This window comes from Zeus faber (assembly GCF_960531495.2).
Source record: "Zeus faber genome assembly, chromosome: 1".
In the NCBI taxonomy this organism is placed as follows: domain Eukaryota; kingdom Metazoa; phylum Chordata; class Actinopteri; order Zeiformes; family Zeidae; genus Zeus; species Zeus faber.
The window spans coordinates 37,027,876-37,046,407 of NC_137193.1; the positions used below are offsets into that span (position 1 = coordinate 37,027,876).

At 42.7% G+C, this 18,532-nt stretch overlaps 1 protein-coding gene across 1 annotated transcript in view; it reads right to left on the reverse strand.

Moving 5' to 3' along the window:
* The window catches only part of scfd2 (sec1 family domain containing 2), a 109,123-nt gene that overhangs the window by 7,918 nt on the left and 82,673 nt on the right, over positions 1–18,532 (reverse strand). Inside the window, exons 7-8 of the mRNA XM_079999107.1 lie at positions 7,197–7,342; positions 2,025–2,159 (exon numbers count right to left, since the gene is read on the reverse strand). Of these exons, the coding sequence (XP_079855233.1) occupies positions 2,025–2,159; positions 7,197–7,342 (281 nt within the window). The remainder of the gene's footprint in view (positions 1–2,024; positions 2,160–7,196; positions 7,343–18,532) is intronic.

Sequence of the window (18,532 nt, forward strand, 5' to 3'; positions counted from 1 at the left end):
AGGGCCATCAACAGATTTGGTGAGGTGTGGTGGTTCCTCATGACATTGTTGGTATCAGTGATCCAGTGTGAAACAGTGCCTCTGGCAATCAGTAAGAATGAAATAGAACGAGAGTTACATATGTAACTACGGTTCTATGTATTCTGGATGACCGCTAGAGTCCGTAGGAACAGAGCCCATGTGATTATATAGGGGTGGCACCTATGTTTACATGTGACTTTGTTGATATCAATTTCTCGACTGCGCATGTGCATGACCTCTTTACCAATGGTGATGCCATGTTTGATCGACAATGAAGAAACTGTAAAATGTGTATATAATTTCTATGACTTGTAATGCCTCTCTATATGTGTAAACAAAATCCAATGTCGTAAACTTACTGTTGAGATTGTATGGACAGAGTATGATGTAAAATATTGTTCAAACAATAAATAACACTGTTCTTCAAAAAAAGAAAACATTGAGTGCCCTCCCTGTCCTTCTTTGCTGCTGAAACTGTCATCTATGCATTCATAACGTCTAGATTTGACTACAGCAACAGCATCCTGTACGGTTTAACTAACAAAACCCTCAATAAACTGCAATATGTTCAAAGTTCTGCTGCCCACCTGCTCACCAACACCAGTACTCCAGTACAGCATTGACCTCCTCCACAACCACAACCCCAACCCCTACCTGAAGTCTACCGTCTGCAGATGCCACCCTCCTCCAAATCACCAGGACCAACCACCGGAGCTGGGGCGACTGTGCCTTTGCTGCTGTCGCCCCCTCCCTCTGGGATGTCCTCCCCAAGCACACCCGCCAAGACCTCCAACACCCTGTCCTGCTTCAAGAACGCCCTCAAAACTCACCTTTTCCGTCTTGCTTTCACTGTTAACCCCCTGACCCCACTTTCTGGTTCCCCCCACACGCCACCCAAGTGGCGTTTTCAGGGCTCTCTGACACAGAGACACAGAAGGCGATGGGTTGTAGATACCAGTTTATTGTAGAGAGGAAGCTAGGTGGAATAAAGCCAGGAGCAGATCGAACATGTCATGACAGGGCTTCTATCCTGAGTGGGTGTGAGGATGGGGGTTTTAACATGCTGCTCGTTAGCCCAACCAACGAGCAACAGGTATGCAGCCACCCTGACCCAATCACCTGGACCGAGGCAAGTGTGGCTGCTCAAACCATCCTATCCCCACACCACAGTATTATTGTTATTATTATTATTATTATTACTATTATTATTATTATTATTATTATGTCTGACCTCTATAGACCTCTGACCTCCACAGCATCCAGTATGCAGCAGTCAGTCTAGTGTTCAACCAACCCAAACTCTCTCATGTCACCCCTCACCTTCCAACACTTCACTGGCTTCCCAACTCTGCTCAGATCAATTTAAGATGCTCCACCTAAGCTGTACATGGAACTGCACCTTCAGACGAACAACCACTGGTTAGGTTCCAGACTCCTCCACATCTGCAGCCGCTCCGCTCCTCCATCACTACCTGGACTCATGAGTCGTTAGTACCAGTCGTGACTCTTCTCATCCCTTGTGCCCCAATGGTGTAACAGGCTCCTCCTAGTGTCAGAACAAATTAATCGCTCCCCATCTTTCATCACAAACTGAAGGTCCATCTCTTCAGACTACACCTGGACCCTATCTCATTAGGATCTCCATCCCCCTTTACCCTTCACTACCTCTACCTAACACTGATACATCGCACACAATTCTTCCATCAATATCACCTATCTGAAATGTCAATCCAGTATCGTCGCTCAAGGATCAGAATGCAGCCCAATCTTAACGGAGAAGAAACAAAATGGCTTCTGGTGTAGTCTGTCAGCTCATCGTGTTTGACGCTAGCAGTAAAGCTGTCGGTCTCATTGAATTTAAATGTGTTGTGAACTGGGTTCTGTTCCATCACAGAGCTCCCCAATTGACTTGAACCTGGCGTACATCAATGGTGTACAAGGCATGACAGGTGTATCACAGTGTGTGTGTGTGTGTGTGTGTGTGTGTGTGTGTGCATTTGTACCTTCATGAACATGCTGAACCCGGTCTTCAGGAGGTCCGTCAGCCCGCCGGACATGTGCTCGATGTCTGGGCACTCCTGTCGGTCCGAGCGGAAAACCTCATCCAGAAGCTGCCGCAGGAAGGGGCGGTACGTGGCCTGAGGACGCGGGATAAGATAAGACAAGATAAGATAAAGATAAGATAAGACTTTGTTAATTCAGGTGTCATAGCAGCAGAAGTTGACAGAACAAAAGAGAGACGAGATAAAAAACTAAATGAAAATTGTATGAGTGGGACCTGTGAGCCCTATGATGTCAAAGATCGATTGAGTTTCTGCGAAACATTTCTTAATATTCCAATATATTTCAATGCATTTTAGGGACTGTGTCTATGTGTGTGTGTGTCTTTGGTGTGGATTTGGAAGGGGTAACACGCTGGTATAAACAGTTTTTTTCCCATGAACTAATGCATGACTCATGAGGTCCAACATGGCCGCTCACCAGTAGAACATTCATTACACTGATTCTCCAGTTTACCACCACATCCAGGATTTAGTTTTATTTTTCAAACTATTTCATGATTTTTGATGGAACTGTGAGTCCTTGGGGAAGCCTACGTTCCACGTTATGTAAATTTTGAAATTACATAAAACAAATGTAATACCGTCCTGCCACCAGGGTCAGATCACAGTAAACACATAAAATGATTCATTCAGCCTAAATATAAAAACACAGATTGGTGGTGGTAACCTGCATTTCCGTCATCGAGTCCAAACTCGGCTTAAACTAGAAATGTGTTAATCAAACCACCAACACTCCCACGCCATGAAAACAGTGTCAGAATAATGATCACAGCTCAGACCCTGAGAGTTTCCCTGGACGACAGGAGAAAATAGTCACATAGAAAACAGTTAAGACCTGTTTTAGATATCATGGCTCGACAGTAACGGTTGCCCTCGTCAACCAGATTGAGTCATTTGGCAACCACTTTGTGGCCTCTGGTTGCCCAACTTTAGCAACCACTTTTTAACAAAAGAAATAGGGACAGCAAACAGAAAAACATGCACCCAACAAATGTGTTGCATTAGTGATATTTAAATATTGCTGTTACAGTCGGAGCCAGAACATTGCACGTGCATTGATTCATATACCATATATAACTTTACATATACCACTATTAAATTAAATTAAATGTGTCAGAATGACGCCATCCGCGATCAATGAACTAGTGGACTCTCTCTCTGTTATTATTTTAGAACTAAGACGTGGACACGGCCCTAGTCTCCGGTTGAAAACGCTCCAAAACGATCACAGGCTCGGAAAACTGTAATGCGTGTCAGAATTGATGCATTCATAGGAACTCTAAAAACTGTCAAGTAAAACCATAGGTATATTTCAGACCTTTTTTCACAATATGTTTGCATCCCTGTACAGTTAACTAAAACAAAACTAAAAACGAAAACTAAGTGTGAGCCATTTTAGTTAAAACTAGACAGAAAAAAATAAAACTAACTGAAACGAGATTGTGTATTTACAAAACAAACAAAAATAAAAATATGCAGGAAATGTCTTTCATTTTAGTCTTTTTTCTAGTCAATTAGGTAAAATTTGTCAACATATAGCTGTTACAATCCAATAACCAGCTCTTATCTTTGTAGACAAACAGCATTAACAATGAGCATGGCTCAGACCTCATCTGTTGAAGAGCTACTTTTAAATGGAAAGACGCAAATTTGTATTTACCATTGTTAACAACAAGGGGACAAACAGGACTGTTGAGATTCTTATTGTCTGTGTGGTGAGCATATACATGTGGGTTTTAGAGAGACAGACACAGGCTAAGTGTGATCAGGCGAGTATGACCAGAGGAGTTAGTGTTATCACAGCTCTTGTCTGTCTTGACTTGTGTTTCTTCCCCGCTGAAGATTCAATTTCAGTAAAGGATCAGATAAAACACTTACAACAAATAATTTTGTTCGGTTAATGTAATAAAGCTTCTCAACATATTTTTCTGTCACATTTTCATCATTAAGCTGACGTATAACTGCATTGTATCTTAATTACTCAAAATATAAGGTGACCAAAAATAGAAACCATATTTTACGATTTGGTAACGAAAAGCTGATGCCTGGTTGCCAGCCTGGCAACCACTTTTAAAAGTTGGTGTTGAGCCCTGGATATATATAACGCTTAATTTGTTCTTTTAACCTGATAATCCCTATTTCTGTCCCTGTTCAACTATTAAACCATAGCCTTATAGAACCCGAGGTCGATAGAACTGTAATAGAACCATTAGAATCCCAACAAACTGGAAACATAATGTTTTAATGTCCCTTTACCACCATAAAATACAAAAATTCTAACGACCTGACGTCTTATTCAGCATCACAGACTGGCCACATGGATTTCAACCCCAGTTCTGGACATAATGTGTGATCTGGTTAAGACATGATGTTTCTCTGAAATCATACAGTACGTGCATCTCTGCCACTAAAAATGGACATTACTGAGTGTAAATGTTGGAGTCAGAGAAAAGACTTTCAAAATATATTTTTGAAATCTAGTGATTTTGGGATGATTTGTGATTCTTTCTGGTCATTTGGGATTCTTGGGATTCTAGCACACAGCAGAAGATACAAGGATTTAAGATAACATCAAACCGACCTGATGGACTGATCACAAGCGTTTCTGACCATCTCAAACAAAATTACTCTCAATGACCGTTAAGACAAGAGATGTTCTTTAAGATTCTCTTAAAATTTTGAAAATCTCGAAAAATCCTGGTCAAAGTCCTTTGGTATAAACCAGGCGTTACAGTCATCCGGGTTTACTGTTAGCATTTTTGCCCTTTCATACATGTAGCACACAACCGGAGATTTTCCTCGTCAGACGCGTTTACACGACCTGGAAATACTCAATTTGGTTTAGACGAGGGGCGGCGCCTGTGTAGAGCGTGCAGGAGGCATGACACGACACAATGACGCATGGCGCTGTGGAGTTTTAGCACACCCAAGATGGCAGACGAGGCTACCGACTTTTTTTTTTGCGTTGATACTCTATGTATTTGGATGAAATTTAATCGAAAGAGTGGAAAGGAATATAAAGGAAAGCAGAAAGGAGTACGCAGCAGCTACGCTCTGTGCAAAAAGATCCGCACGAAGGAAAATAACTGACGCATGATAGAGACGTCAACACACGACAGGCCCACTTGCGCGCTGTGAATTCACCGGACAATCACCTGCTCTGCTTACACATACTGCCCAATCGGACATTCCAGGGACTTTGTACTTGGGTGCTGGCTGGGTACAGCTCCTCTGTGTAATGTCCTGATCATTTCAGAGTTTCAGTACATGTGTGAAAGCAGCTTAAGAGTCTACTAAAACTGAACATTACTATCATGTTTGACAATAATGTAAGATTTGTATGTACAGTGAAACTAGGATGCTAACAGCATTACTGAAAATGTCAGTGCTGACATCTTGGAAATTAAGTAACAGTGTTTAGTTTAACTAGAGATGATTTTTCTGGAGACCCCGGACCAACGTTGGGAGCCACTAGTGTAAGTTGTACTGAGCACCATAAGTAGCAGAAAACACTGGTGTGACGGAGGCAAATGAGTGTGTGAGAGCGTTTGTGTGTAGAAGTGTGTAGATATATGAATGTGTGGGTGTGTGTGTGTGTGTTAAAGCCCCCTCCACAGATGTCTGAGTGCCACTCTCTGGTGTAACTTTGACTTATTAGACCCGAATCCGATCAGTATATTTTTTCCAGCCTTTGGATCAAAGCAGTGACCAGCAAATTGACAGCAACAGAGATGAAGTGATGAAGTAAAATGTGTTGTGTGTGTGAGTGTGATCCAAGTGTGCGTGTGTGTTTGTGTGTGTGTATAAATGTGTCCCAGTGTTGTTTTCTAGGTACATCTGCATACATTTGTGTGTTAATAAAAACAGTGTGTGTGTATACACTCACCAGCCAATTTATTAGGTACACCTTACTAGTACCGGGTTGGACCCCCTTTTGCCTTCAGAACTGCCTTAATACTTTGTGGCATAGATTCAACAAGGTGTTGGAAACATTCCTCAGAGATGTTGGTCCATCTTGACATGATAGCATTACGCAGTTGCTGCAGATTTGTCGGCTACACATCCATGATGCAAATCTCCCACTCCACCACATCACAAAAGTGTTCTATTGGATTGAGATCTGGTGACTGTGGAGGCCATTGGAGTAGAGTGAACTAATTTTCATGTTAAAGAAACCAGTTTGAGATGATTTGAGCTTTGTGACATGATGCATTATCCTGCTGGAAGTAGCCATCAGAAGATGGGTACACTGTGCTCATAAAGGGATGGGCATGGTCAGCAACAATACTCAGGTATGCTGTGGCGTTTAAACCATGCTCAACCGGTACTAAGGGGCCCAAAGTGTGCCAAGAAAATATCCCCCACACCATTACACCACCACCAGCAGCAGCCTGAACCGTTGATACAAGCCAGGATGGATCCATGCTTTCATGTTGTCAACGCCATATTCTGACCTTACCATCTGAATGTCGCAGCTGAAATTGAGACTCAGACCAGGCAACATTTTTCCAATCTTCTATTGTCCATTCTTGGTGAGCCTGTGCGAATTGTAGCCTCAGTTTCCTGTTCTTAGTTGACAGGAGTGGCACCCGGTGTGCTCTTCTGCTGCTGTAGCTGCTTCAAGGTTCCACGTGTTGTGCGTTCAGAGATGGTATTCTGCGTACTTTGGTTGTAACGAGTGGTTATTTGAGTTTCTGTTGCCTTTTTATTGTCTCAAACCAGTCTGCCCATTCTGCTCTGAACTCTGACATCAACAAGGCATTTTCGTCCACACAACTGCCGCTCACTGGATATTTTCTCTTTTTCGGACCATTCTCTGTAAAGACGGTTGTCCCTAGAGACGGTTGTGCGTGAAAATCCCAGTAGGTCAGCAGTTTCTGAAATACTCAGACCAGCCCGTCTGGCACCAACAACCATGCCACATTCAAAGTCACTTAAATCCCTTTTCTTCCCCATTCTGATGCATGGTTTGAAATTCAGCAAGTCATCTGATTAGCTTTTTGTGTTAACAAGCAATTGAACAGGTATACCTAATAAAGTGGCCGGTGAGTGTGTATATATTTATTTTATGTACAGTATATACAGAGTAAATATACATAGTAAATATAATACCTGGTGTACTCCATCGCTGGCGGTGTACACCGTATGCAGCTGCTTCAGATGTTCTCTGCTGGAGCTCAGACCTCGAAGCGTCTCAAAGACGTCCTGGATGGTGGAGTGGACGCTCTGGATGGTCAGCTGGTCAACACGCACACACCCTGCAACACACAGTTCTAATAAATAAGATGCTATTATATGTGTATAGCCATATTGTATCAATATATCTATCCATAGTCTGATGAGATAGTAGTAAAGTAGTGAAAATAAAGGTAATAATGGCATTATAATAATACTAACAGCGATACTAGTGTTTACCTTCTCACTCTACTTATATTCCCCAGTGAGCTGCTGCAATGCCTGAATCTTCCCTACCTTTAGGATCAATAAAGTACTATCTTATCTTCTTACTTAAAACAACAATAATAATAAGGATAATAGTACTAATTGTAGTAATAATAATAATAATAGTTTGTGATAATGGTAGTACCACTAATAATAAAAATGTATCTAAAATAACTACATTTATCTAAGATAGAAAAATTATTTCGCAGAAGATGTAATTCACTCTAAATCATTATAGTCTAGTGAAACTATGGTTTGTGTAATAATGTGTTAGATCCATTATGAAACTCAGGCCATTCTAAATATAAACCATCTATCGTCTGCGGCTCAGCAGGAAAACACTGTTCTCAGGCTGTACGCCCAGCGGGGAGCGAGAGGAACGAAGGCACAAGGACAGGTCAGTGGAGGGCAAGGTACCCTTTCATCCAAAGAGAAAAGGTGCTACTAATGGTCCCTAACAAGAGGCTGGCAAAAACACTAAACAAGCACAGAGTGAGAGGAGAGTGTATGTATATATATATATATATATATATAGACACATACACACACACACACTCTATAAAAACACACTGTTATTATTGATTTTGTTGGGAGAAACAGGGAAAGAGGAAGCACAGCGGAACGGGGATCGGCGGCACTGCCAACTTTTTTTTTTTTTTTTTTTTTTTAAAGGTAAAAAATATAGGGTATTTTTTTTTTACAAATAAAAAAGAACAGCAGGAAAGAAGGGTAAAAACAGGAGAATCCCAGGAAAAACGTTTGGGTTGTGCTACGTGCTACAACCCTAGTTTTACAAAGAAGTAAAAGAGTTCTTACTATGCCTTAATGATATGATGGGTGTCCTTAACGGACACCCATCATATGGCCCCCAGTATGTATACTGGGACACCGCCTGTCATACGTCTTCTGACATATTATTCAGCTCTTAAGGGAGCTGGTCAGTGTGAATGAGAACACTACAAGTACTACCGGTACAGCACCAGTACTACCGGTACAGCACCAGTACTACCGGTACAGCACCTGTACTACCGGTACACTACCAGTACTACCGGTACACTACCAGTACTAGTAAACTAGCGTGAGCTCAGCCTCTCAAGCAGCTGGAACCACACTGATGATTCTGCTTCTTCTCATTAAACCACGAAAACTAAAACAAAGCTTTAATCTGAAGTTTATGTAATATATTTATAGCTGCTCTTATCTGCCTCATGTGGGTGAAAACACAAACAGAGAGAGAGAGAGAGAGAGAGAGAGAGAGAGTGTGTGTGTGTATGTGTGTGTGCACATGTCACACCAGCACCATGCTGTGAGGAGCAGTTGGGGTCTGAGGGTATCGCTAATTAACAACCATAAACTAACAACCAGCAACTAATAACTAACATGCAGCAACCAGCAACTAGTAACTAGCAACAACAACAGCACATTATCATTCTATCATTATCATAGTCATTTAGCAGACACTTTTGTGCAAAGCGACTTACAATAAGTACATTTTGTCTGTAGTGTCAAACCACTGTAGATCACAGTCACAGCCAGATATCCTAACCAGCAACCAGCGGCAGGGGACTTGGGAGTCAGATTCTGGTATGAGGCTCTGTGTGTGTCAGGTTGTTTTACAGAGCAGGGGGTGAATGCACCCTGATGGGGGTTTTATCTGCAGGCACGAAACAACACGAAGAACCTGCAGAGGAGGCTACAGCAGGCATTAGTTTGTGCGTGCGTGTGTTTGTATGTGTGTGCGGGCCATCAACGGCAAATGAAAATACACAAGCGGATATGAAGTACAATGTATTTCCCACGTCCACATTGTCTGGTGCCAGTAAAGGGACAATCTGGTTCTGCATGGTAACAGTGTTAGCTCAATCCAAGGCTGAAGAAGGCACCAGCTAAGCCTAGCTCCTGTGAACTTAGAGTTCTTTAAGTAATAGATTATGCACCTTTATGGCGAGTTAAAATAAATTAAAACACAAAAAAACGAGATCTTAGTTTTAAATGCAGCTACATTCAGAACTACTATTAACTTTAACTACTATAAAAGCTGAAGTTTCCCTTTAAAGAGATGTGCAACTGTAGAGTTCGATGTTGGGTTGAAGAATCCGAGTCTTGGTATCAGTGTGTATTCGCGGTATGTGCAGATGTGTGTGTGTAGTGCATGCCGCGTGAGCTGGCTGGTTTGCGTGTCGCCACAGTCAACCAACCAAGAACACAGTGCAGTGCATGCTGGAACCTGTGGTCTGGTGTTGATCCTGGTAATGTAACGCCAGCGTAACAACAGCTTAACACCAGCGTAATACCAGCGTAAGCAGCTGCTGCCGGTCCAGAAACATCCACCGTCTGGATTGCTGACACGCGATGCCGCCGCCGCTCCTCCCTCCATGGCAACGACCACGTAGAGACACTACGTGGTACGTATGTGGTACGTTCCAAAACGTACGGTGTCGGCTGTGATGTAGGTGTGTTCCAACAGGAAGTGTCGTAGCAAACATTAGAACTCCACACGCAGGGGGAGAGCTCTCATACAAACTCATTTTCCAAACGTACAGGTGGAAAACTGCGTTTACAAGCCTCCAAGGCCGTGCAGAGCGGCGGCTTACGCTCTCACAGACTGATTCCTGTGATCGCGGGCGGAGCAACGAGATAGAGACGGAGAAAGGGGAGAACATAGAGTGAACACAGACAGAGAGAGAGAGAGTGTGTAAAAGAGTGAAATGGCTGCTGTTCAGCAGAGCAGTAAATGCAATCAGCGAGCGACGTCTTACGTCTGCTTCTTTAAACACGAGGGCGGAAGAGAAGGCAGGAGGACGTGACGCAAGCAAATATTATTTTGAAGATTCAACTGTATGGGAAACCAGGGCCACACACATCAGCGCATAAAAAGGGTTGTGAAGCAAACTGTCATAATGAACCATCAATAGAACCATCTCATGACTCATTTTTACAGATTTTTAGGGTGATATCATAGTAGTAATGATTAGTTTAGCGATGAACCTGAGGCACTTGAGTGTAGATTAGTTCAGAGAGGTTGTAACATCTAACTCAAGGTGTTGGTTGATGCCATAGAGTGTATAAAGAAACGGACACATCAATGACACCACCCTCGATTTTGGCTTTATGCGCGCCACCATCTTGGCAGCAGGAAACAGCAGGAAAACAGAATTTTCTAAATTTGGGCATTGGGGCGGAGTCTTTGTGCACTGGGGGGCAGGGCCAGTGAAACCACCAGAGAAAGAGAGAAGCCCACCTTGCTTGAATGCAAATGAGAGACCTGTGAATGAAGTCAGCTATGCTGGGAGATATCCCCCTCTTAATATCCTCTATATGGAACAATAACTTTCAAAATAACAACCCAGAAATCAACCTGAAGATAAAAACTAAAAACAAAAACATCTGGAAAATAATAATGACTTTGTATTTCCAGCAAGAAGTTTCTACATTTTCCATTGACTTCCATTTGTTCTGAGGTTTTCTGGAGCGGCATCTAGCAGCTTCCCTGACAAGTATATCACTTAAAACAAGGAACTTTTGCCTTTGGTCTTAAATGAAAACAACATTTAAGATATCCAATGTTAAAATAAATCTTAAAACATATAAAATATGCAATACTCCATGGTTAAATGAAACTGCATGATACCGTCTTTCTTTAAACATGGTAGTGAATGTAAAGATATGATTAGATCCGCCCCCAGTAACTGAATTTAATTCCAGTGTCATGTTCAATTCCTCACATTCATAACAAACAAAATGTAATGAAAATCGATTCAGAATTAAGCAAGTTACAGTCGATTTTGTAGAGAAGTCTGCGTCTCTCAATACACATCGTTTCTGTGTACGAGCGCCTCTTGACCCAATCCAATATGGCGGACGAGCAGACGCATAGCGGCGACATACAGCAGCTCATTCAAAATAATTGCGCTGCAGAGTAAGACAGCACGTATCTGTCTTGAATATCTTCTTTTCACTGCAACTCTGAACCGAGATTCATGAATTATTACTTTAAAAAGTAACAGCGGCAGTACAAATGTATTTCACTATGATGGTTCAATTTTGCAATGGATCTGCGGTTCACATTCGACCCGTACGGATCACGGATCAACTACGTTCCGTTACACCACTAGCTGCCGGGCATGTGGACGATATCTTTGCTCCGGTTTGACCTCGCATTACGCCTTTTCCGGCCAATCTGGACCATTTGGCTTAATTGACCTCCAACGTCAAGAATCATTGATCACAATCCAAAAAGAAGCTTTGTCGGCAGGGACCAGACGACCTGACCTCCAGTCGTCTCTGAACCCGTCCTGGTCGGGTCTGGACTGGTTCAGGTATCAGAGACGGGAACCGCTATCATCTGGATCCAGCGCAAACTGTTCCCCATAAAATCAAGTCGTGAAGCGAAAGTAAAACGGGATGCTAATGCGTGATGCAACGTAGCCCAAAGTTGTTTTTGCTGAACTATTTTTAGGTGGCAGCTCCTGATGTGGAGCGGCGTCAGCAGGTTGGAATGCGGCTGTTTAAACATCGGCTGAAGATGCAACTCACCGTCTGATCTGAACTCTGCTTCTGGATCCAAATAGTTTTGGTGCAGCTCTATTTGTCTGTCTCAGTCTCTCTGTCTCAGTCTCTCTTCTTGTCTGTCTCAATCTCTCCATTCCTCCGTCTCTCTCTCTCTCCATTCCTCCGTCTCAATCTCTCCATTCCCCCGTCTCTCTCTCTCCATTCCCCCGTCTCTCTCTCTCCATTCCCCCGTCTCTCTCTCTCCATTCCCCCGTCTCTCTCTCTCCATTCCCCCGTCTCTCTCTCTCTCTCTCTCTCTCTCTCTCTCTCACGAGGAACAAACTGAGGGGAAAGGAGAGTTTTAGAAAAGAGTGTTTGTAGCGTTGGTCAGGGCAAGAGTCTTGATTGATTTTGACTTTCACAGACTGATGAAGAGTCTGGACGTCTTCATCAAGCTGTGGTGTTTTAATGACGCCATCTGTTCCCTGGTGGCGGACGACCTGTGCTTCCAGTCTATTTTTAACGTGTAGGACTCTGTTATTGAACAAAGTGTGTTTGTTGTATTGTCTGCAACTGTGAATTAGAGAAAATGTTAAAATAAAGATGCTTTAAAAATCAAATCTCTCTCTCCCTCCCTCCCTCCCTCCCTCTCTCTCTCTCTCTCTCCCTCCCTCCCTCTCGCCTCCATGGAAGGAATGTGATGGAGGAAACAGAGCAACCATCAGCAACTAACCACAACCAGCCATCAAACAGGCGTTCCACTGGGAAACAGCGGCTAAGCGGATAAAAGTCGGAGAAAAATAATAAACTGCTTGCTCCCCATGCGCGGCTCCAGACAGAAGGAAGAGTTCAAAATACCCCGGCCGCATTTAAACCCCTGGTCCAAATGTCTATTTTTGGTATGAGAAATAAAAAGAAGAAAGGAGACCTACAGCGGGAAACGGAGAGAGCGAGGAAAAAAAAGAGAGAGAGAGAGAGAGAGAGAGCGAGTGAGCGAGCGACAGAGAGCATTGATCTCCTCACGGCAGAATAATCAGTTTGTATTGGTTTGTGCTAATCTCGGGTGGAATGTTTCTCTGGGAGCCGTCCCAGTGATGTCCTCACAAGGCCTGCAACACATTTTCTCAGAGTGAACTTCCAGTGCTCACCTCAATGCTCTGGCTGCAGCAACACACGCCAGGATATCTAACCACAGTCAACAAAGTCTTTATTCCTTACTTTATTCTTTCAGCGTATATTTGCACCAAGCATACACTTCCAGGTTTAAACATATTTCCGACACATTTCTAACCTTGAAAATTGAGATTGCTGATTTTGACACTGTATGTTTATTATTGCTCATTATTCACTATGGTCCAATAATAGAACTTGAAACTGTCACTGCGTTCCAGTAAAATAGAATATGGGACTGTCACTAAGTTCCAGAATAATTCAACCTGTAACTCTCACTGAGTTATACTAAAACACAACATATAACTAACATGGAAATGTCCGTTCAAACTTGAAATAAAACTTGAAATCTTTCACTTTAAGTGCAAATATGCCTTTGTATTATATTTATATGGTAAATTGCAAATAAATTGCACTCATTACAAAAAATAAACAAATAAGATAAATGGCCGACTCTTCTCACTTTCGTTCACTGGAAGTCCTTCTTCCCTCGCCGTGCATTAAACCAACTAAATCAAATCGAACGACTCGTTTAACTGAGTCTCCTGATTCTGAGTCTCCAAAAAAAGTAAAACTTTTCATCACGAGCAGAGCTGCACTGTGACAGTGGTAGAACGCAGTCTGCACAATGTTAGAATATAGTCAGGCGATGGATAAATAATTAATCTAATCTTCTTTGTTTACCTTGAAATACCTCCAAACAGCCGACATTTTACTTCTTTCACGCTCTTTTTTGAGCGTCAACTACGCAACTGGATTATATTAGGTTGTATCGGGTTTGAATATCAGAGCATGTTAACCAGTACAGTACATAAGCACAGAATGGGAAAATATATCTGACACCGATCGGCCGGTGAAACCGACCAATTCCACTCCCGGGCCGATCCATCGGTGCATCTCACGTTTTATATGTGAACATTACGGTCACATTTTGTGCTTTATTATAACTCTCCCGTTTCCCATTTTACCTTATAATGCAGCGTTACACCTCGATGGATAATAAAGTACCACTGCACTCAGTGCGCTGCCTATCAGCAGATGTTGATTGAGAGACAGGAGAGGGAGGGATTACAGAAACACAGGTCGTAGCATCTGTTCCAATCCGAGGGATGTAGTTTAAATACACAAAAAATGTACGCTATTGTTTTGTATTGATTTCCATCATTAAATTACAATAACATACATAATGCATGCATGCACGCATGCACGCATACACGCACACACACACACACACACACACACACACACACACACACACACACACACACACACACACACACACACACACATATATATATATATATATATATATATATATATATATATATCTACACTATATACTATATATATATATATCTACACTAATCACAAAAAGTTAGGGATATTCGGCTTTCGGGTGAAATTTCAGGATGAACCTAAAATGCACTATAACCTTTACAGGTGAACTTCATTGACCTTCTCTAAACTTTTGAATGCACATGTCCAACTGTTCAGTGTTTCAGTACTTTTTGCACAACTTGCTGTTCTCTAACAAGGAGCTGAACGGAAAAATTCACAACAGGTGTTTGATCCATGAATTGACCAATACATTTCCTGGTTCAATTAGAGTTGGTATTTAAACAGTCCTCTTCATCATGCTGTTCACATTTTCACATCATGAGACAAGACGACACCTAACAACTGATCAACAGTACCTCGACATTGTGAGGCTTCAAACAGGATGTTCTCAGAGGGAAGTGGCCACTGAGCTTAGAGTGTCACAGAGTGTCATCAGCAGGTTGCAACAGAGATACAGAAACACTGGAAGAGTCACAGAAAGACATAGAAGTGGACGTCCTTTGGCCACATCCCACACTGATGAGCACTTCATTGTGAACAGTGCCCTGCGGAACCGGATGATGAATGCCACTCAACTCCAGGCACATTTAAGGGAGGTGAGAGGCACCCAAGTGTCACATGAGACCATTCGAAATCGTTTCCATCAGCATGGTCTGCGTGCTAGACGACCTGCAAGGGTACCTGACCACACCACCAGGCACAGGCATCAGTGTCTTGCACGGGCCAGGGAGCATTGACGCTGGACGAGGGACCAGTGGCCTCAGTGCTGTTCTCTGATGAAAGTCGATTCACGTTGAGCAGAAATGATGGCCGCCAACGATGTTGGAGACGTCAAGGAGAGCGCTATGCATCAGCCACTGTTGTCACCAAAGCCTTTGGTGGTGGTGGTGTTACAGTGTGGGCAGGTGTGTCTAGTCAATACAGAACTGCCCTACACTTTGTGAATGGTACAGTGACAAGCCCATACTACCTGAATAACATCATTAATCCAGTCATTGTGGCCCTGCATGAACAACACAGGCCTCATTTCATCTTCATGGAGGACAATGCTCCAGCTCCTCAAGGTCGCATCATTAGGGAACAGCTGCTGGAGACTGGGGTACCTCAAATGGAGTTGCCTGCACTTTCTCCAGACCTGAATCCCATAGAAAACCTATGGGATCAGCTGAGTGGGATGCCATGCCTCAGCAGACAATAAGTCGACTTGTGAACAGCATGAGACGTCGTTGTCAAGCTGTAATTGATGCCAAGGCCACATGACAAGTTATTGAGACATTGACATTCTTTGTTGTGGTAAACCCACCACTGTTGTTGGCTTTTGTTTCAATACATTGTTTGAGATGAGGAAATCACCATTGCATGCTTCTACTTAAATGCCCGACTTTCATGATATAATATCACTGTAGCGTGAAATTTTTACATTTTCCATGTCACCTGAAAGCCAAATATCCTAAAATAACTAATAAATAACTTTTTGTGAGTAGTGTGTATATATATATATATTTTTTTTCCATTATCTTTACTGAAAGCAACCTTAGACTAGACTCAGACAAGCTGGCTGGCGACGCGGCACTTTAGCTTAAATATCACTTTTGGGATGTGACTGAAGAAGCAGATGTTTGAAGAAGATTGCTCCACAAATATGAAATACGACTGAATAAGAAATTAGATAAATTCCTGCGTTTGTCCTAAATCTACCTGAGAACACAAGACCTGGTGATCTGCTTTAAATCACAATGCATGCATGACCAAACACACACACACACACACACACACACACACAGACAGACAGACAGACAGACACACACACACACAGGGTTAAATCCAGTTCCTCTCTTATGTAACTCTGGCTCAGTGTGGATGTGGAGCAGGATCTGAGCTGTGGGCGATTTGCCAAAAACTCTACTTGGAACGAATAAAAACACTTTTTTTTTTCATGAACTTCAGGTTTGGTCCGACACTGAACCACTCTTGTCCCCTGTGCATCTCTATATTACATTTTGGTCGCTCTGTAAATACGTCTTCAGCAGCAGTTTTTAGGGGAAAAAATGCTCTTGCTTTACTTCTTGTGTAAAGTTCCTCCCAAAATAAATGTCTGGAACAGCTCTTTAAAACATATTTTTCTCCATTTTGAGCTTTTTGGCCCTTATAGTTAGTTAGTTATAGACTAGTTTGTCCTAGATCTTTGACTTAATTCAACAGGCTTTAATTTCAGCTTAAAGGTTCATAAGATCGTACCAGCAAAGTGTCCAAGCAGCGTTGTTTGTTTATTTATCAAAATACTTTTATTTCATCAAAGTTTTGGAATCAATGATGATTAGAGAGGAAATCCACAATTTTTCACTTTTTTAGTACTGTCGGCTCCAGATGACGGGCAAAGGGGAGGAGGAGGGCGGGTGTATTATTTTGGGATGTTTAAACCCGTGCAGTCGGCTGCATGTACAGCGTGTCGGCCCTTCAGCCGCATAAATGTCACGTTATGTAACCGCCGTCCAGAGGACCGAACACAGAAAGAACACAAACAGATCCAGTCAAATTTGTCTGAACTGGAGGAGAAAACTCATTCGCTCCCGAAGCAACAACTCCCCAAATGTCGGACGCAGGTTCCCATAGACTGGTTCAGTTTGACAGAGGACAGTCGATTGTCATAATGCTGGAAATCTAGTTGACATGGCAACGCGCCGACCTGCCACCTTGAAGCCTGAAAGACCTTGATGGAGCTCAAACAAAACTCCAGGGACCCTGAGGGTGTGCACGTATCTATACAAGTCTTGGGAGAGATCGGCCGCGCACAAACGTGCGCGATGCAAACGTCCATACAAGATGATTCATACATGTTTGGGAATGAGAGGTTACGTAACCGACTGGCACTCAGCGTTCACAGAAGAAAGAACCCATGGACAGAGGCGCCAAGTTGAGGACGTGAAAGACGTCACGTTACGCCAGAGGATAAAAGATTCCACATACCAGATGCTCAGAGGACGCAGACGCCCCCGCTAAACCCAGTGAGAAAAGAAAAAAATAAAGCGACGAGACGAGTGTGGACGATAGAACCGCTCTTGTGTACTGTACCTGTGCTGAGTACTGTGTACTCTACCTCTACTCCGCCTCCCTCTACTCTGCTCTCCCTCTACTCCACCTCTACTCTACCTATACTCTACCTCTACTCAACTCTTCCACTACTCCACCTCTACTTTGCGTATGATCTCCCTCCACTCCACCCTGCCTCCAGTATACCTCTACTCCACCTCAAATCCACCTCTTATCCATTCTACCGCTACTCTACCTCCCCTGATTCTACCTGTACCTTACTCATCCTCATCCTTTACTGCTATTCTACCTCTACTCTGCCTCTAATCTACCTCCATTCTACTCTGCTTCCCTCCACTCTACCTCTTGCTCTACCTGTACTTTATCTCTACTCTATTGTTCCTCTACTCTACCTCCCTTTACCTCTATTTTGCTCTCCCTCTATTTTAATGCTTTTCTACCTCTACTCTGTCTCTAATCTGAAATTATGCGACTAATGTCACAGAAATGTGAAAGAGCAGAACTGAAGGTTCAAATGGAGGTTCGGTGGAATTCATTCAGAGAGTTTCAGCCTCCAGGCCAGTTTAGTACCTGGGTTTAGTTTTGTCCCTCAATCTACAGACTGTTGTCAAACGATGCAATTTATCTATGTACAACAATCTGCTTCCTTTAATATAATAGTACTATAATACTATTTGCACGTGGCATTTTAGGAATCTGAGTCTTATTTATCCAACATGTAGGTCAGTGCAGCTGAACCATGTGAGATAATCTCATTAGAGCTGTGTGTGTGTGTGTACGTGTGTGTGTGTGTGTGTGTGTGTGTGTGTGTGTGTGTGTGTGTGTGTGTGTGTGTGTGTGTGCTTCCAGATCATTTTCAAGGCATTCAGTGTTTCCTCTGATCTATAAAGACATTTTACTAATAACCAAAGTTTGATTTGTCACAGTGATTCAATTCTGTTCATATAAAATACCAC